This window comes from Odontesthes bonariensis, chromosome 6 (assembly GCF_027942865.1).
Source record: "Odontesthes bonariensis isolate fOdoBon6 chromosome 6, fOdoBon6.hap1, whole genome shotgun sequence".
Taxonomy (NCBI): Eukaryota; Metazoa; Chordata; class Actinopteri; order Atheriniformes; family Atherinopsidae; genus Odontesthes; species Odontesthes bonariensis.
In genome coordinates, this window is record NC_134511.1 from 17,336,574 (window position 1) to 17,356,298 (window position 19,725).

General features: G+C 39.0%; 1 protein-coding gene across 1 annotated transcript; it reads right to left on the reverse strand.

Annotated features, from left to right (window-relative positions):
- Positions 1-7,874: 7,874 nt before the first annotated feature.
- mrps27 (mitochondrial ribosomal protein S27) lies at positions 7,875-17,894 on the reverse strand. Its single transcript, XM_075467692.1, has 11 exons — positions 17,815-17,894; positions 17,469-17,546; positions 15,725-15,795; positions 15,565-15,623; positions 14,865-14,979; positions 14,238-14,316; positions 12,872-12,987; positions 12,638-12,740; positions 12,375-12,517; positions 9,820-9,981; positions 7,875-8,289 (listed from the first exon to the last, which is right to left on the reverse strand). Exons 1-11 carry the CDS (start codon positions 17,885-17,887, stop codon positions 8,041-8,043), a joined length of 1,248 nt encoding a protein of 415 aa, XP_075323807.1. The 5' UTR covers positions 17,888-17,894; the 3' UTR covers positions 7,875-8,040.
- Positions 17,895-19,725: the final 1,831 nt, after the last annotated feature.

Sequence of the window (19,725 nt, forward strand, 5' to 3'; positions counted from 1 at the left end):
TCTGATAATTCAAAAACTGTGTGTAATCTCACCACAAATATCTTCCCAGAGCAGTTATTAAGATCGTTTTTGATTGCACAGTAATTTTAATCAAACCCTTTCACCTTATCTGTCCCTATATCATAAAAAGACTCCGTTATTCAGGCCACCTGATGCTGATTAATGGGCTTAGCATTGTTGTTCTTCATTTCTTATTCATCAGCTGTGGAAGACCAGCAGTTACATCTTTTAAGTAAGGGTCATTAATGTTACTCAACTTTTTTTTCTTTATTTTTATATTTAATCATTGAAGATTTGATGAAACAAGGAACTAAGAATTCTAGTGTTTGCTGGAGTTTTCAATTATTTCCCCGGCCCGGTGACACACTTTGACTTTCAGTCGCGGAGCTCCCGGCTGCTGTGTTTGGCCGTTCAGTTGTGCAGCTCTTACTGACTGAATTTAGGGGAGTTTTTTTTTCTTTTTTTTCAAAGTCAAAACATCAACAAATATGTCATACTGGCACTCTGAATCCAAGCAGTTTACAGTAACTTGAAGCCAGACTAATGATTCCCAGCATCTCTGAGAATAAGCCCAGGTGGACGGGTTGTTGTCCTTGACACTGCCTGCACCTTGATTTTTAATGTAAAGTTTACAAAGACTTGGGACGTGTTTATTCTGGGCTCTGGAAGATTTATAGATAACATCCGTGTGCGATCCTACTCAGAATAACAAAGCCACAGTGCAGAGAATCAGATGTAAACTGTTTGAACTGGCACTGCTTTGCCAACATGAAAACAGACAGTCTGCTATTCATAAATTTGTTTATGCTCTAAATGAAGTTATCAAATTTAATTGCATCCATCTGAAAAATATCAATTTAAATAATTGTGAATATGTCCTTTTTTTGTTATATATAATAATGTCAACTAAATATTTATCAAATGCCAACATCTTTTTTATAGAATTATTGACAGTCTTCAGCTGGCACACATCAAATCCACAGAGGACAGTTTACACTTGAAGCTGTAATCCTGGCAAAATACAAAAGCGGACTTTGTCTTATTAAATTTGAAATAAACAAAACAAAAACAACACACTAATGCACCTTACACCAATATTTTCCTTCCAGAATGCATTTCTAATGAGATGCGACTCATATCATAGGATCAGTAAAACAGCAATACTGAAAGAAGTTGCCCTGAAAGGGAAAAATCAACTCAAACAACCCAGATTCCTTGGAAACACTGAGTGTCTTACTTCGCTGCAGGTTGCTGCATCAGTGTCCTGTTGGTCGTCAGCATTATGGTGGTAATCATTAACTGGGAAAGAAACTCCAACCTACATACTGGCAATCATTAAATAACCAAATGACCACATCAACCATTAACACAACGGAAAACAGCACGGAGGGTTTTATATTGCTGTTAATGCAAAAGTAGGGGAAAATGGTGTTTAAAATGGTGTTGAACCTCAAGTTAAAGGGCAGAACCAAAACAAATGAGCAACATCACATTTTAGACAGCCTGGACGGTGTTTGTGGACACTTGCCTTGTCATTGGCATGCAAGTCACTGAATGTGAGCCTACAGTTTTATTCAGATTACTGATCAGTGTTGCCAGATTTTGTGAGAGAAACAAGCAACTTGGCTGGAAGTTTTTTGACACATTCATAGAGATGTTGATGCAATTGCATTTTCACTTTGGAAGACTTCTGTTTGTGATGGGGGGGTATTATGTATTATTTGGTTCAAGTCTCTACATTTTCTGGTGTTTTTGATGTAAATAACTTTGTGAAACTGATAAACTGATTTTCAGGCCCACATGATGCTGCAATTTGACAAGTGTTTGGAGGTTGTCCAAGTTCTTCATTCTGTTGATGTCAGTCATCAAGTCTGGAAGGCTGTCCTCCCTGGATTCAAGTTAAATTTTCCTGCCATGTAAGAAGCTGTAAGAACCTCGGCTTATTTTGCCAAGAACTGTGTGAAATGTTTACCCTGCAATTAACAACTCCTGTAGCAGAAATCCTTCATAGAAAAAAAGCAAGACAATAGATGATATTTAGTAACACATTAAAACAGACGAGACAATAACCATTTTTCTTTCCCTCAATAAAGACCTCCCTACATAGATCCAAAGAAGCCAAGTGTATTTTCCTTAAACACAGCAGGTTCCCAGAGTTTTGTTCACAAATATGTTAAGGTCCAATTCTAATTATGCAGTCTCTAGACTATATAAGTATCTGTCATTCTTGAAAATGAACTTAAAAATGATATGAAGGTTTGGGAATTTAAAGAACACTTGAAAACACAAGTCCTTAAATGTAAAACAAAGAAGAAATATTCAAGATTCTTTATCATTTCTGAATTTCAGCCATCAAATTTAAGTAAATTTGCAGCAACATACATAATATCTCCTTAGCAAGGAATGCCAGATTTCCTTAACTTGTATACTTCAGCTGAAGTTGTGATAAGACACTCAGATTGATTTGATCTATTTATGGGAGTTTGTTTCAGCAAATGGACCGGCAGTCACTATTTACCTTTTATAAATAGGGCTGTGACTCAAGTTTCTACGAAAACCCTTGCTTCCTTAATGGCACTGCATTAGTTGGAAACATCAGTAAAGAATTAAACTGATAGAAGTCAAATTGTTATTCCAAGAAGAGTGACTTTCTTAGTAACAAATTAAGACTAGACTGAAGGTTATAGGAACTCAGTGCATGGCACTCGATAACGCTTTGTGGAAATTGAATGTGTTGTGTCCAGATCACGACCAGACACTCCAAAAGCAATCAGGAGAATAGTGGATCAAACTTTGCTCGATAAGGCATAGAGCAGCAACTTTATCACAGATTAAAAAAAACAGTCAGCAATCTGCACAATGCCTCCCAAAATCAGGGTGTCCATTTGTAGCCTAAGAGGGTGAGAAGTGGTCTATAAACTTTGTCACAGAAGTAGAAATAAGGCTGAACATTTAGGGTGGGCTGAAGCTTGATTTATGCTAATGAATCAAATCAGTGCAGAGTGCAGATAAACAGGCTGAAAACTGGATTAATTGCAAAAACAACATGCTGTGTAACCTTGACATAAAAAACCATTATGCATTTACCTCGTCACAATGGGTGAATTTCTGCGGAGGTGCTCTTCTTGCTGTGATGCGCAGATCAGCATAAGGATCACGACTTAGCTATAGGTATAGCTGGGGAGAGCAACACTGCTGTAGTTTTGCCATTGTGGAATTGGACACATGCATATCTGTTCCAGTCTGACTCTAGTCATTCTTCTGTGCCATGCTAAACCCTCCAGTTTGCATCTTAATGGAGAAGGATTCATGCTGCAGCCAGATTATGTGCCAGAAAACAAAGAACTATGAAAGTATTCACCCACTTCAGCATATTCCAAATTGGTTGCCTTGCAATCTGGAATTCAATTGGATTTCTTGTGAGTTTATTTCATTTGATCAACACAACAAAACCTAAACTTGGATAAGGATTAATCCCCTAAAGTCAATGCTTCATCAAACAACAATTACAACAGCTCCTGCCCCTTTCAGTGGGTTGTGCTAAAGTTTGGCAATTTTAGAGTTATACCTCTCACTGAGATTGGGTTCTTGGCTTCAACTAGAGTATTCCATTCAAATGTTTCCTCTAAACCGCTTTAATATTGCTTTTCCAAAGTTCTTAGGGTCATTGTCATTCTGAATGCTGAAACTCATATCCAATCTCAATTCTCAGAAAGATTGAACCAGGTTTTCCACAAGCATTTACCTTTATTTTTTACTATCCATTATTATTATTCCCTCAAATTCTGACCAGTTTTGCAGAATCTGCTGCTGAAAAGAAAAATGAATAAATGAAAATCTCCACAGCGTGATGCTACCACTGCCATGCTTCACTGTAGGGATGGAGTTCTTGGGGTAACAGGCTTGTGCTAAATTGAATTGATTGAATTGTTTTTCATGAGGGCCATTTTCTGTGGAGTCTGCAGTTTCAAGTGTTCCTGTGGACAGACTCTCCAGTTTCTGCTGGAGAGCTCGGCCCTTTCTTGGCACATTTGCTGTGTTGCCATGTATTTTCAATTTTTGAAACACCACTGTGTGAAATTCAAGTAACCCAAGTTCTCCAAATTTTATATGTATAGCCTGGGGATGGATACATATGTGTGCACTACTTTTTGTTTATTCTTGCGAATTTTGCTTTGTCAATTTGGACCATTTTGTGTAAGGCCATTACATAACATTTCAAAATATATCTAATTACTTTACAGTTTGTAATTAATAAAAATTAAAGAAAAGAATATATGTTTTGGAGCTGATGTGTAGTTGGTGACCTTGAATTGAAGACTGAGAGATATTCAAAATTCAAACTATATAAAAAGCAGAATGCATCAAAATCTCAAAACCCATTAAAAAAAAATTATAAATAAAGTGCCTAAAGTTTAACTTTTGATGAGAAAAGACACATCTCAACTGCTTTTAAAGGTTGTACATATTAGCTGATGATGACAGAATGACCAGCTAATGGATCAGACAGCACATAAATCCAAGTTCTAATTCACATTTTGCATCTCCCTAATTTATCAGATTAATATATGAACCAGTGTCAGAATACATAAAAGCCATGCATAGCCTCTAAACAAACAGATGGATAAATTAAACAATATTTGTTTTCACTTATCTCTTTGAAATGTTAAATATGAAGCAACTGACCTTGATGAATAATGAAAGATTAATAAACACGTTTCCATGGAGACTCTGTGGGCAGACCAGTCAAGTCCAACAAAAGCAGCAGCATCTTATCACGTCATCTGCTTCGCAGAGCAGGACAAACTCTACTCTGCACATTTCAGATATAAATCACTTTTCTGAATCAAAAGTGGGACCCGAATCCTGTTGACTCAAATTAAAAGATCAAAGAAAAAAAGGCCACAAAGTTTATATTTACATGGGAAAACTGCAGGAATGGAAAGATAAAAACTGCCATGTGATTAAAAACCAGCGAGAAACAGTGACCTGAAGTCTCAGATGAACATACTGTTCAGAGACAGCATGAACTAAAGATAAAAGATTAAATGAGGATTTGCTGACTTCTTCGTAACCTTTCCTACCAGCTGAAGTGCTGATTCCTGAAACAAGCTTCCCTGGTGCAGCGTTAAAAGGTTTGTACAGTAGCAGCTGTTTTGTGTCCAAATCCAGCATGTCTAATGCACCCCATTTTCTCTTTGAGGCTCTGTTATATAGACACATCTCAACCAACATCCATCGTTTAAATCTCTTAAAAGGCTCTAGGCATCAGTGATGTGAAGGTCAAACTTCCTGATGTCTCACTTGACTGCCTTCATCAGGGATATTAACAGACACCTCAGAGACACCAGCAGCAAATTCAAATATTAACACCACTTCTGGAACTAACAACTCTCATGAGAAGCTAACTGGGAATGATGAATGACCCATTTTACATTGCAGATTAGCTTTTCAATGTCTTTAATGTCTGTGGCTTTCAAACAGTCAAAGGTTTACAGTATCACCGGGAAATAACAATTACACCAAAACTTTTTACTCAAGCCATTAAGTGCAAGGTGAAAGATTTTATTGCTAGGAAACAAAGAAAAAAGATGCACTTTGTGGTTATTATTAGTGGTTATTACACTTAAATAGCACATGTTGCCTTTTCCAGGGTACACTTACAAGCTGATATAAAATAGATTGTGAATACTGAATAGAAGTACAGAAAAGTTTCACTAAATTTCACTAAGTGGTCGATGAAAATATTGCTGCCGATATTCTATCATTTTCTAGATAAATCCCTGGAAAAACTGTAACATGCTGTTCTACGAACTGAGATTAATATGTTTATGAGGCGCGTTGAGCCTAAAGTCAGTTTTGTTCTCGTTCAAACTGCCTGGATCGCCATGGTAACCTGCTCCAGACTTTTGGATGTAAATCAACTCTAAAAAAAAAAAAAGCGTCACCATTTCAGGTTTTTGTTTTTATTGGAATTTTGAGCAGCGATTCATGACTTTTTAACTAAGGAATACTTATAATATGTTATCTTAAGTAATGCAGCCCAACTAAGGCCAAAAGTTTGTTTCACATTCTGCATGAGTCCCGTTGCCATTGGAAACCACAGTTTGTTTTAGAGCAAGTGCAAAAATGTTTTTTATGTGAGTAATCTACACTTACCAGAACATAGATTAGAAAATGGATTTGTTTGCTGATAAAATAAGTAATAATAATGTTCAATTGGTATTTCACAGGAAGTAATAATAATGTTCTTTTTAAATTTAGCCAAGAGCTCATTTCCATATATCCATCATGATAGGAAAGTGTCTGACCTAACTTATGTTTGAACAAACTGTGACATATATTGACACCATTTAGAGTGCATTGTGAGATAACATAAACACATGACATCAGCATTTAAACATTTCCTCTGTTGCCTTACCAACAGTAATATTTTTGTTACAATCTTTATTCTACATTCATCGTAGATTATAACGGCCTAATCCTCCGCCTCTGTGTCAAACACTCTCTTTTACTTGGGAGCAACCAAAACCTGAACAAGCCTGCCTAAACAAAGTAAGCCGATAACCACCATCACTATTTCTGACTGAACTTTCAAGTGTTTTCATGCAAGCTAATGCATAGAAGGCCTGGCCGCGTTGAACATGCAGTGTACCCCCCACCTCAGCACCTGCATGAAAGATCAGAATCTCAATTATAGTTTGCACTTTCGTAGAAATTTCTCAGAATCCTTATATTAAAGGAAGGAAGTAGTTACACCTATTTGTGTTTGGACAAAGATGCATACAGTAAAGGACATTCTGGGCAGATATTTTATGACTAACTGAGGTGACACAGTTCAGCTGAGTCATAGCTGTCCAGCAACCATGGCTGTCAGTGGGCAGGAATGACAGTCTCCCTGAACAAACAAACACTTGGCATAGATTATATTAATGAAGCCAGAAATAAATGTTCCTTGTATTTCAAGTCACCAGGCAGTGACCGAATAGGTAGATCCGGAGTTGAAGCCGATATGTTGACCACTGTCTCAGTCAGGCTAAAAGCAGATGCAACACCTTTATGCTCTCATATCCAGACTCAGTCAAAATAGAAAAAAAACACAAAAAAAACATTCAGAGGTATTACAAAAACACGCAAAGTTGTTCTCTGGTACACAGTGTGGAACCACTGAATGACAATACCTCGTTTCAGAGTTTTGTGCTGCTCATTCATCTTGGACTGCATACCAGGCTGTTTCCCAACATCATGCTCTGAATACTGAATAGAGGCAGCATAATGTGGAATGAATGCACTATATGCACCACCACAACGGCATTTTCTTCTCCAAAGATCTTCAAATCTTATCTCACTGCACTTCCAAACAACCCTCAACCAGCTTGCTAGTTAGCATGTGCCGTTTGTGTATTAGCTGATTTTGTGTTGATTTGTTGATATATTGACTCATCAAAAAACACTGAGGGGCACTTTCGATTTATTCCGCTGGTAATCAGGATCTATACTGCATGACTTGTGTCTTCCTTTGTGAACGGAACGGTTTCTGGTGATAAATGCATTCCTTTCCAGGCAAAGAATGTGGTTTTCTGCAGATTCTATCAACAAATTCTTTTGTGCAAACACCCCTTTTATTCTCCCGTGAGAAAAATCTGCTTTTGACAAGACACATACACTGAAAACACACAAACGCATGACAAAGACAGCTGCAGGCGGAGAGGGAAATGGGGGGGGTTGGTTGGGGGTTGACAGTATGGTCTTTTCTCCAGTTTCCCTTTTTTGCTTTCATGAGATCACCAAACAATCGGGCTTAACAATTTATATCAGCATTCGCTCCAATGATGTTATCGTCTCATAGGCCACAACAAGAGTGGGACACAGAATTTCTGATACAAATAAAATTTTATTTCACACCATGAGAAGCCCCAATAACACAATAATTGATATATTTACAAAAGTAACTGGTGACATGTGTAGATATAATGTTGAGGTTTACGCAAATCTAACGCACACACTCAGCGGACAGTTCAGTGATGTTCGACCAGATCTCTACGCCTGCTGAGCTGCAGCCCTGGCAGCTAACTGCTCCTGTCTCTGCTGTTCGGCCTTCTCCCTCATCTCCTTCTCTCTCTGGATAAGCTGCCTCTTCTCAGCCTCCCAGGCCCGCATCCGGCTCTCATACTGCTCCAGGTCCAGTTTCTCTGCAGCAACTAGGTTCTGCTGGGCCAGAGCCGTCACTAAAGCCTGGAAGGAGGTGGGCTCTACTTTATTCTGAGAGTCCAGCTTGCTGCTCAGCTCCTGGTAGAGGCAGGGAAACAAGAAGATGTTCAGGGAACCAAACAGAGATCTCCTATTAGACAACTGAGCTTAAAACTATGATAGAAAAAATCATGGTGGGCTAAATTGCCTTTGTTCTGTTCATTTGTTGGGGAGGGATTGGTACTCTACCATGTATTTTTTGCCTATGCTCGTATTTTCACATATAAAAGAATGCCTTGATTAAAACAATGCTGCTAAATTTTTGGGAAAAAGAAGATACTGAAATGATCTGGGAAAAGAAAAGGCTACATTTTCCCAAATCCAGTTGGCGACAGTGGGATCATCAAGCAAACCTTCTGTGCAAGATTGTGTATTGATCGGTGCATATGAAATTAGGGGGGAGGAACTGGTGTGTATGTGTGAGAGACAAAGACGGGTATGGGGCCAAATCAAAGTACTGCAGCTAAAACTGTGCAGGAGTCCCTGAACATATTTATTATAAATATGCAACAAAACGTCAACCATTAGCTGTAAAGTCGGGAGGGACAAGCATAACTTTGTGCATCATGTTCTGCCTCCTGTGTGCTTTCCATAGGCACAACACTGAAGTATTCATGGCAATAGGAATGTGTCTCGTACAGAGAATCTCTCTCAATCTTCTACACATGTGAATGAGCAACACCTGACAATGACTGCACCTTATAGTTGACACATTTTCAGGAGCTTTGTGTGGAGAAAATGGATAAAAATGGGTTCAAATGTTTGGATAGTGAAAAGTGAAAAACATGTCATTGTCGACATTACTTAAATCTGCATATTTTACACCCATTTGTCACCTCTATATCAGACACAGAACATAAAAACTAACATTTAAAATATGCGATGGTGCTGGGTCCTGCAAGTTTTTAACTTTTAATATAGCTATGAAAATTTTTATTCCAAGTGGGCCTATGAATTCTTTGCTCCCTATGTGTGAGCACCAGGAAGCATACCAACAATCTTGCACACAATCAATGAAATCCACATTCCAGCTGACTGTTTCACACCATTTGGCTGATCCGCAGGTGGTGGCAACATGTCAAAAGCTCTGATGCGCCAACAAAAGCAGGAAAAAAAAAATCAGAATGCAAACTGAAATATGTGGCTGAAAAGGAATGGCATTCAATGTACAGTGTATCCTGGCAGATTAATCAAGGTTTTGTTTTGATTTTTATCATGGAGATGATCCAGTTAGCATAAAGAGCTAACGGGCATGAGCTCTGCTGTACTGAAGGGTTGAGAAGTACAAGTTAAAAAGAAAATCATGACGTACAATTTGGACAGAGGAGCACAAGACATGCTTTAAATCTTTAAGTTTATGTTCAGGATTTGCGTAGAAGTAAATACTTTTCCATTATATTTTTAATAATAAGCCCACAGTCAGCCGCTCGCTCCAATTTGACTCGAAATCTCAGAGTTACAAACCTAGACATAACAGGAAATACTGTTTGGTGGTTTGCCCCGACAAGGAACACTGATGTAAATTTAACTGAGATGACAAACAAAAGCACACACACATCAAACACCCACCTTGAATCTGCTGACATACAGAGGGAGCTTAGCCTGCTCAGCCTCATCTTCTTCATCTACATCGTCCTCTTTCTTGTCTTCCTCGGCCCCCGACTCCTCTCCTGAGGAGTCTGTGCCTGAGGTCGAGGACAGTTCCTGCAGCAAGACATTCACGTAGTCCAGCTGGGAAAAAAAACATCAAAATCAATGCTGAGTATGCAGATTATAGCTTTAAAGGCCTACAGAAAGCTGACACTACACCCAATACATAATGATAATACATACACAGAGGAACAATAATGATCATTGGACTCTACACCAAAACATTTCATAAACACATGAAATTTGCGATTTTGAATTTGCCGCTTGGAAATCCTTCCTGGAATTCCAGACTGGGGGCGGGGCTTCCGTGTGACGTCACAGGTGCCATGGGTTTTCCTGGCTGCCGCTATTAGTATGCTTGTTGAGTGGTGAAGGCAATAAAACGTTGGGTTCAGTGCAGTTTTTATTGCGAGTAGATGTACGAAGTGCTGTGGGTGTGTGTGTTGCCCTCAGCAGCTCACACCACCGGGGACAGAGGAAGCAGAGAGACCCGCGGTCTTGTGTCTGTGTCTCCCTGTCCGCCTGCCTCCTCTCTGGTGAAATCAGCCGGAGCCATCCCGCCGTGTTCAGCTCCCTGCGGTGCGGACGCTCAGGGGGAATCCACCTGGCGGAGAGCGGACACACCGCGGGATGGTTGCCCTGAAATCAGCCGGCAGAGCGACGACGTGTGTCCACATCGGGGCTCTTGATGATCGCTCTGCCGAGATTTCCACTCTCCACCTGGCGGAGAGTGTGTCCTCTCTCCGCCATTTGGATTCCCACTGAGTGTCCGCACCGCAGGGAGCTGAACACGGCGGGATGGCTCCGGCTGATTTCACCAGAGAGGAGGCAGACGAACAGGGAGACACAGACACAAGACCGCGGGTCTCTCTGCTTCCTCTGTCCCCGGTGGTGTGAGCTGCTGCTGCTGAGGGCAACACATGCACTTCGTACATCTACTCGCAATAAAAATTGCACTGAACCCAACGTTTTATATTTCCAAGCGACGTCCCGCGGCACACATCGAAATTTGCCGTGAAGAAGCTGTCCAGGTCTGGCAAACTGCTGGCTTCGCTGCTAGAACTACTGGGGGTTGTTCCAGCAGCTGGCACTCGCAACGTCACGCACCTGTCGTTCCAGTTTGCCAAATTCGAGTCAAATGTGGTGATAGTTTATTGGGCCTAATCAGGACTATCCAGGGGCCTAAAATTATTTTAAAATCATAAAACAACTCCATGGTATATAAGGAATCGATCTGCTATTTCAGTTTTGTGCAAAAAAATCACCTTTCTGTAGGCCTTTAAAGTCCTTTTTAAGTGTAGTTCATAAAGTTCTAAAACAGTTGTTTCTGCCTGAAAATTTTCTTTTTTGTGTAATGCAATCAGCTTTTTTTTTTTTTTTTTACAAAGACGCAGTTCCTAACATGTTTGACTAAAGAACAGACAGGAGATGACGCAAGAGCCAGAACGCCTTACTTGGCAACTCACCTCTTAATCTGGGAAGAGGATGATTTACTGTGACCTGAGGCAGCAGTCACCAGCACCTGAGATGTAATACATCCTCTCTGTCCTACTGTGTTATCTTCTCTGTCTACATTATTGCCATGCCGCTTGCCTGACACTGGCTCTTTTGGTTCCTGTTTCAGTGATTAGCACAGACACCCTCAGAGCTCTGGGCTCTTCAAAATCTCATTAGATGTGGACAAAGCTGAACTATTGAACCGGACAGCGGAGGCCGGATTAGAGCCGCTGCTGCTGGATTTATATGAACGTAAAAATACGTAAAAAATATCAATACGAACAGTGTGTCTTTGGAAAATCTGTCTGTTTTGACCTCGAAATCACAGTCCAACTGAGTGCAAGGAGTAATGCTGTGATGTTTGTGTGTTTGATATTGTCGTCATTTCTTTTGTGCTCTATTACATGAACACATACGCTTGCGTTGTATGTTACAGAGCAACATAGAACAATCGCGGTTTCGGTAATCAATAATATGCCATTGCCCTTTGTAGACCGTGTTAAGTTAATCAAAATCAATGCATTCATCTTAAAGGAGCTGTTAAACCAGAAAATGAGCAACCGCTTATAAACTGGGGATAATTGGTTACGTAAATCTTGTTCTCTCCCCTTGCCGATTCTCATGATCGGGGTATCTTCAGACTAATAAATCCGTGACTCTCTGCATGTCTTTGTGTGTGTATATTTTGCTTTTTCTGAACAACAGTTTATCTGATCTTCTTCAGACTTGGCAGGCGTGTTGTTGAAACACGGAGGAATTGAGAGTTTGAAGTCGTTTCGATTATTGGTTTATGATATTTTGACAAAAAGTTGTTTTTCCGTTACGCTTTTTGCGACTGTCTGCATCTGAGACATTCTCAGCCTGTGGGCATTCTTATAAACAAAGATTATATCCATGCCTCTGCAGGAAAGTTTCTTCCTTGTGAAGACCAACTTCAGCTTCACACACACAAAGTGAAATAATCCTGTGAATCTTACTGTGTCTTTGGACAGCTTGATATCACCAGACGTAGCAGCAACTTTCTCCATGACAGCCAGCGCTCGGTCCAGATATCCTCGAGCCCAGGAGACAGGCATCCCTTTAAACACGGCATGTATGCCCTTTAAAATCTCCACTTTGCCTGGATTAGGTGTAAAGAGGAAAATAAATGAGACAAGGAACTAATGAAAGAATGCAGGATAAATCAATCACAGTGTCAATAATACACCCAACACTGTTGGGAAGAAACTCAAATACACACCAAGGAGGGCATTTCCCAGCAGCTGAGCGCTGTGGCCAACGGTGTTGTCTTGGTTCAGCCCACAGATGAGCAGAGACGCTCCCAAAGCTCGCTCCTCGGACACCTGAACACAGGGACAAACAATGTCCGTTAATCCCAGGCATCAAAAAAAATTATTCATCATAGTTATCGTCAAGGATAATGTGTAGTATTTCAAAACATAACAATATTCTAGGATCATCTGTTGTTACTCACAGTGAGCTGTGGCCTAGTTCCTAAGAAATTGCCCAAAGCGTACAGAGACAATATCTGCGTGGAGGGAAGGTCGAAGGCCTCCTGAAGCATCACCTCTTCAACCACAGAACACGCACCTATGACAACACAAGACATGGCACATACAAATCATTTATGTTAAAGCTGATTTCTTTTTTTGTTGTTGTTGTTTGTTTTTCTTAGATTCATCTGTGGAGAGATCATGACATTGATGGCAGAGTGGAAGGAAAAGGTGAAATTGTGTCATTCTATATGAACAAATTCTATAAACAGACCCAAACCGGCATTTGCAACGTTTCCATTCCAAATACAACACATAAACTACTTCCGAAAAAAAATCCAGAGAAAATGTTGTCAGCAAGTATTATGAGTTTGTGCATCGAGGTGTGAAGCTGCCGGGTGGCATCTAATCACTGCAGAGGAATGTAACCTTATCGTGAGCTAATGGTCCGTTGCACACATCATTTATTTTTTAGTGACAGAACAGCTCTTCTGCTTTTAAATGATAAAATCACAATATTTCAACCCTGTCTTCACCATCATAGCCATCACATTGGTTACAAACTGAAAAAACACATAGATGTAGAAGAAAATTTACCAGATAAGTTGGCTTCTGGTCCGGCTTCCCATTTTCATTTCTAAAAAGGGGGTCATATATTCACGAAAACATCTGGATGCTGAAGTTTTTTGTAAATGTTCCAGTAAATAGTACATTTGTTAAACTACTGATACAGTAATACACTTAAGGTATTTACAGGACAGTCTATGTGGTATTGAGCCCTTTTGAACTGTCATATCTAAAGCACAAGATGAACATTTTGCACCTTTAATAGGTTTTTAGTTGTTTTTTTGGTCGAATTTCTAATTTTGGTCTTTTTCTAAGGCCACTGCTGACATATGGTGTCAAGACAGGATTACTGAGTTTATCTAGCTGGCCTTTAGCTATTGGGAATGACAAAATGTTTGATAATGACTCGTGTGGAATATCAGAGGTATTTAAACAACATTAAATTTGAGTTGCAGTTGCAAAGTTATAAGAAATACAAACTTTGACAAATTCAATCAAAAGCTCGACCTACAGCTGCAAAACCAAGTCTCCACAATGATGTATTGTTTACCGTCTGCTGTTATCACGGAGGAAAAATAGTCAGGCTTCCCCTCTAGCCGTGTTTCTCCCAAACAAGCAATGAAAGGCCTGAAATCTGATTTTAGTCTGTACCCATTTCAGGCTGTATTCAAAGTCAACACATATGTTTGGAAACCTGCAAGGGTTTGATTTGTATTTTGGTCTCTGTAGGCCTCATGTTTACCCACTGTTGGACCCAAAAAACGTTTTAAAAAGCCTTACTTTTATAGTCTCCATCCTTGATGAAAGAATCTAACAACAAGTTGAAGGTGAAGTCGTCTGGGAATATTCCATACTGGACCTAAACACAAACATGTGCAGATTTGAAAACATTTGTATCACATCTAATACTGCTATAGTATTTGTGCAATAGCTTCACAAATGTTTACAATACACCGTTTCATACAACAACATACAACAGACATACAACAGCTGATTTTTTTTTATGCATCAAGACCCATTATCTCTCAGAGACGTCTCGCCAATCAAAACAACGAAGGCAGTCGTATTGGTTAAGTGCACTTTGTTTTACTTTGCTGTAAACACGCCACATGTGAGCTGATGTCTGCTTTTGGAACAATTCAGAGACGTTTCAGTCCTTCAGCTCATTAATGCACAGAATGAACGCTGGGCTGAAAATGTCAAACATGCTTGACATTAACTGTGCTGCTCAAATCAGTCTGAACAGATTGGATCTGTAACATCTCACACTGACAAGTAGCTGCAGCTGTCAGAGGTGATCAGCTGACTATGATCAGGTTTCCTCTCTGATTACAAGCATGAGCTCATTAAGTAACCAACGTCTATTTTTCTTTCCAAGGAATACACCAAACATAAGATGCTGTGTACCTTGTTTTTAAGTGTGTGCAGGGCCTTATCTCGGGCCCCGTATTTTAGGCACTGTCGGATCCAGTCATGAATAGTCCAGTCTCGCAGGTACCAACAGTTGGGACTGTGACGAAACCTTGCAAAATAAAAAAAAAAACAAAAAGACATTTTATGTATTATGACCTATCCATCACAGTCGGGTCAACTAAGGCAAGAGACAAAATGCAAGAAAGATGTGAGGAAAAGATGAGATGACATTTGATCAATCAGCGGTATACAATATCATCTGCTAAGGCTCAGCAAAGAGCAAACTTCAAATATGACAAACTTATCTTGACAACCAGCGTAATAAAAGAAATGTAAGAGTCCAAACACAGCAAAAGCAGTTCAATCTCCCAAAAACTAAAAACAAACGTCCAAAAGTTGATCCAGAAAATAAATGTTTCCTGAACAAAGGTGCGATTGGGAAACATACTAAATCTAGTAATCACAAGAATGGGTTCAGATTCCAGAGGAAGGAGTAAACAGGAAAGGTCTGGAGTTGCCCCGAACAAAGACAGCCATGTGACTGAATATAAACCAAAACAGACAAGCCAAACAGACAATTCATTCCAAGAAAAACACATAAGCTGGTACCACAAAAAAAACAAGAAAAACAAGAAAGCAGCAGATATTCAGCACAGAAACGATGATGCAGAAGAAGAAAAATGACTCATCGTACTTGAAAAGGTAGTACTCTGCCTGATCAACTTCTTCTCTAGACGAAATGCTGTCAACAAACTGAAAAAGAGAACGTAGTCACTAAAAATGTTTACATATTGCCATGAAATACACAAAGAAACAAACCAGATGCAGTCAATTCAACTGTAGTTACAGCTTACCCGTGAGATAGTCAGAGAGCTGACAGGGAGGTTCTTGTCATATGTTCTGTCCATGGTGTTGGCCAGCACAGCTGTAGGTTAAAGCAAAACACAGCAATACTGTTACAAACTTTACAATGTCATGACCAATTCACTAAATATTCAGCAGCACCGTATAACTGTGATGCAACTGCCAACGTCCACAAATGTATTTGATCATGTAATCCAATGTTTAATCATCTGTGATCCATTAGAAATGTTTAAACTTCAATGTTACTGATCTCAATTCTTAAGTCAAAGTTACATATCGTCAACCTCTTAAAATAATGGCCGAAGTCATTTTTTGACAAAACTGATTTTTTTTTGCTCAAATCATCTCCTCATGACGCTGGACACCTCTGGTAAAATTGCCTACATCCTCAGTTGAACAGATATTGTGTTTCTACCCCTGTGGTATAATGGTTTATGTCAAGAGTGGAATGTTTTAGTTTTTTGTGTTTCCTGAAAAACTTTTAAAAAAATTACTTAGGCCATTATTTTAAGAGGGTGACGATATGTAAACAAATAATGCACAAAGTCTTGAACAGATGCCAGTTATCATTGCATCATGAGGCTGCAGTGCCACCATGTGTTGATGGAGTGCACTCACAATAACACTATCTGAAAGAACGCTGCATGCAACCATCGGTCATAAAAAAGTCAAACTTCTTGTTCGTCATTCTCACAAAACATTTGTCATCCATGTATGTGTTGCATGCCATTAAAGTGCTTGCGTATTAAAACAGTGCTATGATGCATAAATGCTCAATACTGGTGTCAGTGCAACTGTTCTACTCATATTCAGTTTGTTGTTCAACGTCATGAACAACAGATTATTTTTCTAACGTCATTAAAAAAAAGTCTAATGAAGCCCTTTTAGACTGTTACCTCAAAATGAACATTTGATTGTAGAGGGGCAGAAAAAGATCACAATATAGCCTTACTTTAAATGCCAGCTTTCAGTATCTGACAGGTACAAGTCTGTGACAAAGAAGTATGACCATTCCCAGGCATACATAAAAGCAACGCTGTCCCTCAGAATCCAATCGATTAGCCCATCCATTTCATAGTTAGATTCCAAAACTAATTATTCATTTTACTCAAGTACTGTCCTAAAACAAAAAAAGTCACTTAGCAGCTATTCTGATAATCGTTTAAGTTATTTTTCATGAGGTAGTGAAGATTTTCTGCCTTTCCTTTTTGATACCCAATAGTATTTCCATAATAAATTAGAGGTCTGAATTTCGGGTTGAACAAAATCAGCAATGTGAGGATGTTGTGGTAAAGAGCATTTCTCACCTGGTCCAGAACTTTTACTAAACAAATGATCGATAAAATAAAGAAAAATAATAATCTACCGATGTACTTATGATGAAAATATGCGTTTGTTGCAGGTCATTATATAATTGTTCAAAATGAGAAAGAATAACTAAATCAAAAGTCTGCTTATGCATGGATAACAATAATGCAACATATACTACTGTATAACAGCCACAGGGCCAATCTCTGAAAGGATTAAGATCAAAGGTACTCCATCTGAACACATTATGGTTAAAAAAAGCTGCCGACAGTTCAGCTGCTTATAACACGTACAGACGAACAACAATACCATTTATATGCACAAGTGACCAACGTAGGTCCTACATCTCACTGGCCTGCCCTCAGTCATTGCTTTCTGGGCTGTTCACTGAAAATGATGGCTGAAGTACAAAGTTGTACGTCTTACCCAGGTTGTGAGGGTCTCTCTGTCTTGCCTCCCACGTTTTGGTTTCTGTGTAAGCTGCCGAAAGCAGCCATCGTCTGGCTGTGAATACAAACAGTCAATCGAGTAATGAAGATTTGAATGCCATAGGTGGAGTCAAAGGGTCTTCCTTTAAAACCGCAAAGAACATCAATCAACCCAGCAGGTTAATTAAACAACATATGGTTAGCTAACGAGCCGGGGACATTTAGCTTCTCCTACTTCAACTGTCCTTATGGTTAAAAAAGACAAAACAAAAACAGGCTGAAGACAAATATGAAGTCAGAGTAAAATATGTATGTTTTCATAGACAGAAATAGAATGTATCTACCTGTAAGTGAAGGAGATAAACATTTAACTTTGACAGCTGCTGTAAGACATCGTTTCAACACGGAGGCTGCCATCTTGGATGATACCATTTCAGAGCCGAAGCAGAGGGGGCATTTTGAAATTCGTTATGTTTTGACCCAGTGGTTTAAACCCCGTAGTAGATTAAACTAGAAATTAGATCTGGTATATTAACCATTAATTAAATAAGTGTAAGTGATGTAAGATACACACATTTTTTCTATAAATCTTTTTAAAGTAATTTCTTCTTCTTCTTTTTCTTCTTCTTCTTCTTCAGCAATGAGGACATTTTATAGTGATCGTATATGAAGGATAAATTCACAATGAACAACACCATGTACAGTAGTTCTATTTTTATATCAATTTCACAGACTCTCCCTTTTTACCCCTAAATTAGTTTAAACAGAGTGAAACTAACAAATAACAAAATGTACAATTTTACATAAGATTAATCATTTTGCTTATTCGTTTGCTAAACATCCTCCGTGGGATAAATTCAGCGAATCATCATGTTGACAGGTTGAATATTAAGCTTTTTAAAAAAATAATATACGCTTATATTTTACAGTTTACAGTAACATTTAAATCTATGATGATGTTTATCACTAAAATGTTCATAATTTGTTTGGCTTTGGTGAATGCAGCACAGTTTAAAATTGGATTTTCTGATTATTTGATTATCTAATTAATCCAAACAAAAGTATCTAATTTTTATATATACATATAAAAGCAGCACTTTAAAAAAAAATACATATCAGTAGAGGGCACTCTTTATATTAGGAAGAGACACATCTGTAAAACTATGTAGGCGCAAGGCTTCTCTTTGCCCCGAGGCACTGATTTTAAAGCCATGAACAGTGCCAGTATTAGTAACTTAACAGCATAGCTGACTGATTCCTGAAGCTTCTAATTAATTTGTCCAGTCAAAGTCTGCAAACAGACCCCAAAATAGTAACAAACCTTAAAATAGAGCAGAAAGCCACTGTGCAGCTAGAAAAATACACAGCTGTGCTGTTTTATTCTTGTATTCATTTCTCCTGTGAATAGCAGGGCTGCTGACCTGCTGTCCTTCATCACCTCTCTGTCAGTGAGCCAGTGTTTTTCTTCTCCACAAGTACTGCTGGAGGACAGCCCTCAGCTATTATTACGGTACGCCGTCTGGCTATGGGTCAAAGGAGGTGACAGGTTGAGACTGGGGTGGGACAGATTTGTTAAACAAAACATGGAAGAATTGTAGCACCATCTCGTTTTCTCACTGACCAACAAAACAGGAAATGTCGTACCTGAGATGCACAAGAGAGAGAAGTCAGAGGAAGTAAACATTTTTACAGGCACACCCCTCTTTTTAATGAAACATGTCTAAATTTCAGTTCTATTCTCAAGATTTTTACAACCCAACTGCATCATTTTGCAGATGAGCAATGCAGAATGCTACAAACTTTGTTTCTATAGTCCTGCCCTTGTCAAAAAATGGCACCATTTTGTAATTGTGGTAGTGATACAAAGATTTAAGAAGTATTTGTTTTCAGTACCCCTCTCTGCTTCCTTTTTTTTCTCACATCCATGGCATTGTACGTCTGTGGTACACGTAGTTGAGGGTAAAACCATGTGACACAAAAGCAGCATTGTTTAAAATATGTCAATACAGAATGACAAGGCATTTTAGAGGACTTGAATGCTAACGAATCTCTACGGAATATAATGATTAAACCAATTAATTAAACTAGTACATGTCTGAAAGAAAGTTCTACTGTGTTGGTGCTGCTTCGATGGTGTGAAACATTCCAATGATTTGTATATAAAAGATGGACTGAGCCACATCATTGTAGTCTCAGGTTTTAGCTGTTGTTATCTTGGGTTTATTCTGCTATAAGTGATGTGCGAAAACTTCATC

Excerpts from the sequence above, each read along its gene's own strand:
- mrps27 (XM_075467692.1), bottom strand. The coding sequence starts at position 17,887 with ATGGCAGCCTCCGTGTTGAAACGATGTCTTACAGCAGCTGTCAAAGTT. Across the intron at positions 12,741-12,871 it reads GAACTAGGCCACAGCTCACT|GTGTCCGAGGAGCGAGCTTT; the intron begins GTGAGTAACAAC and ends CCCTGTGTTCAG. Across the intron at positions 12,518-12,637 it reads GCTGGGAAATGCCCTCCTTG|GCAAAGTGGAGATTTTAAAG; the intron begins GTGTGTATTTGA and ends CACCTAATCCAG.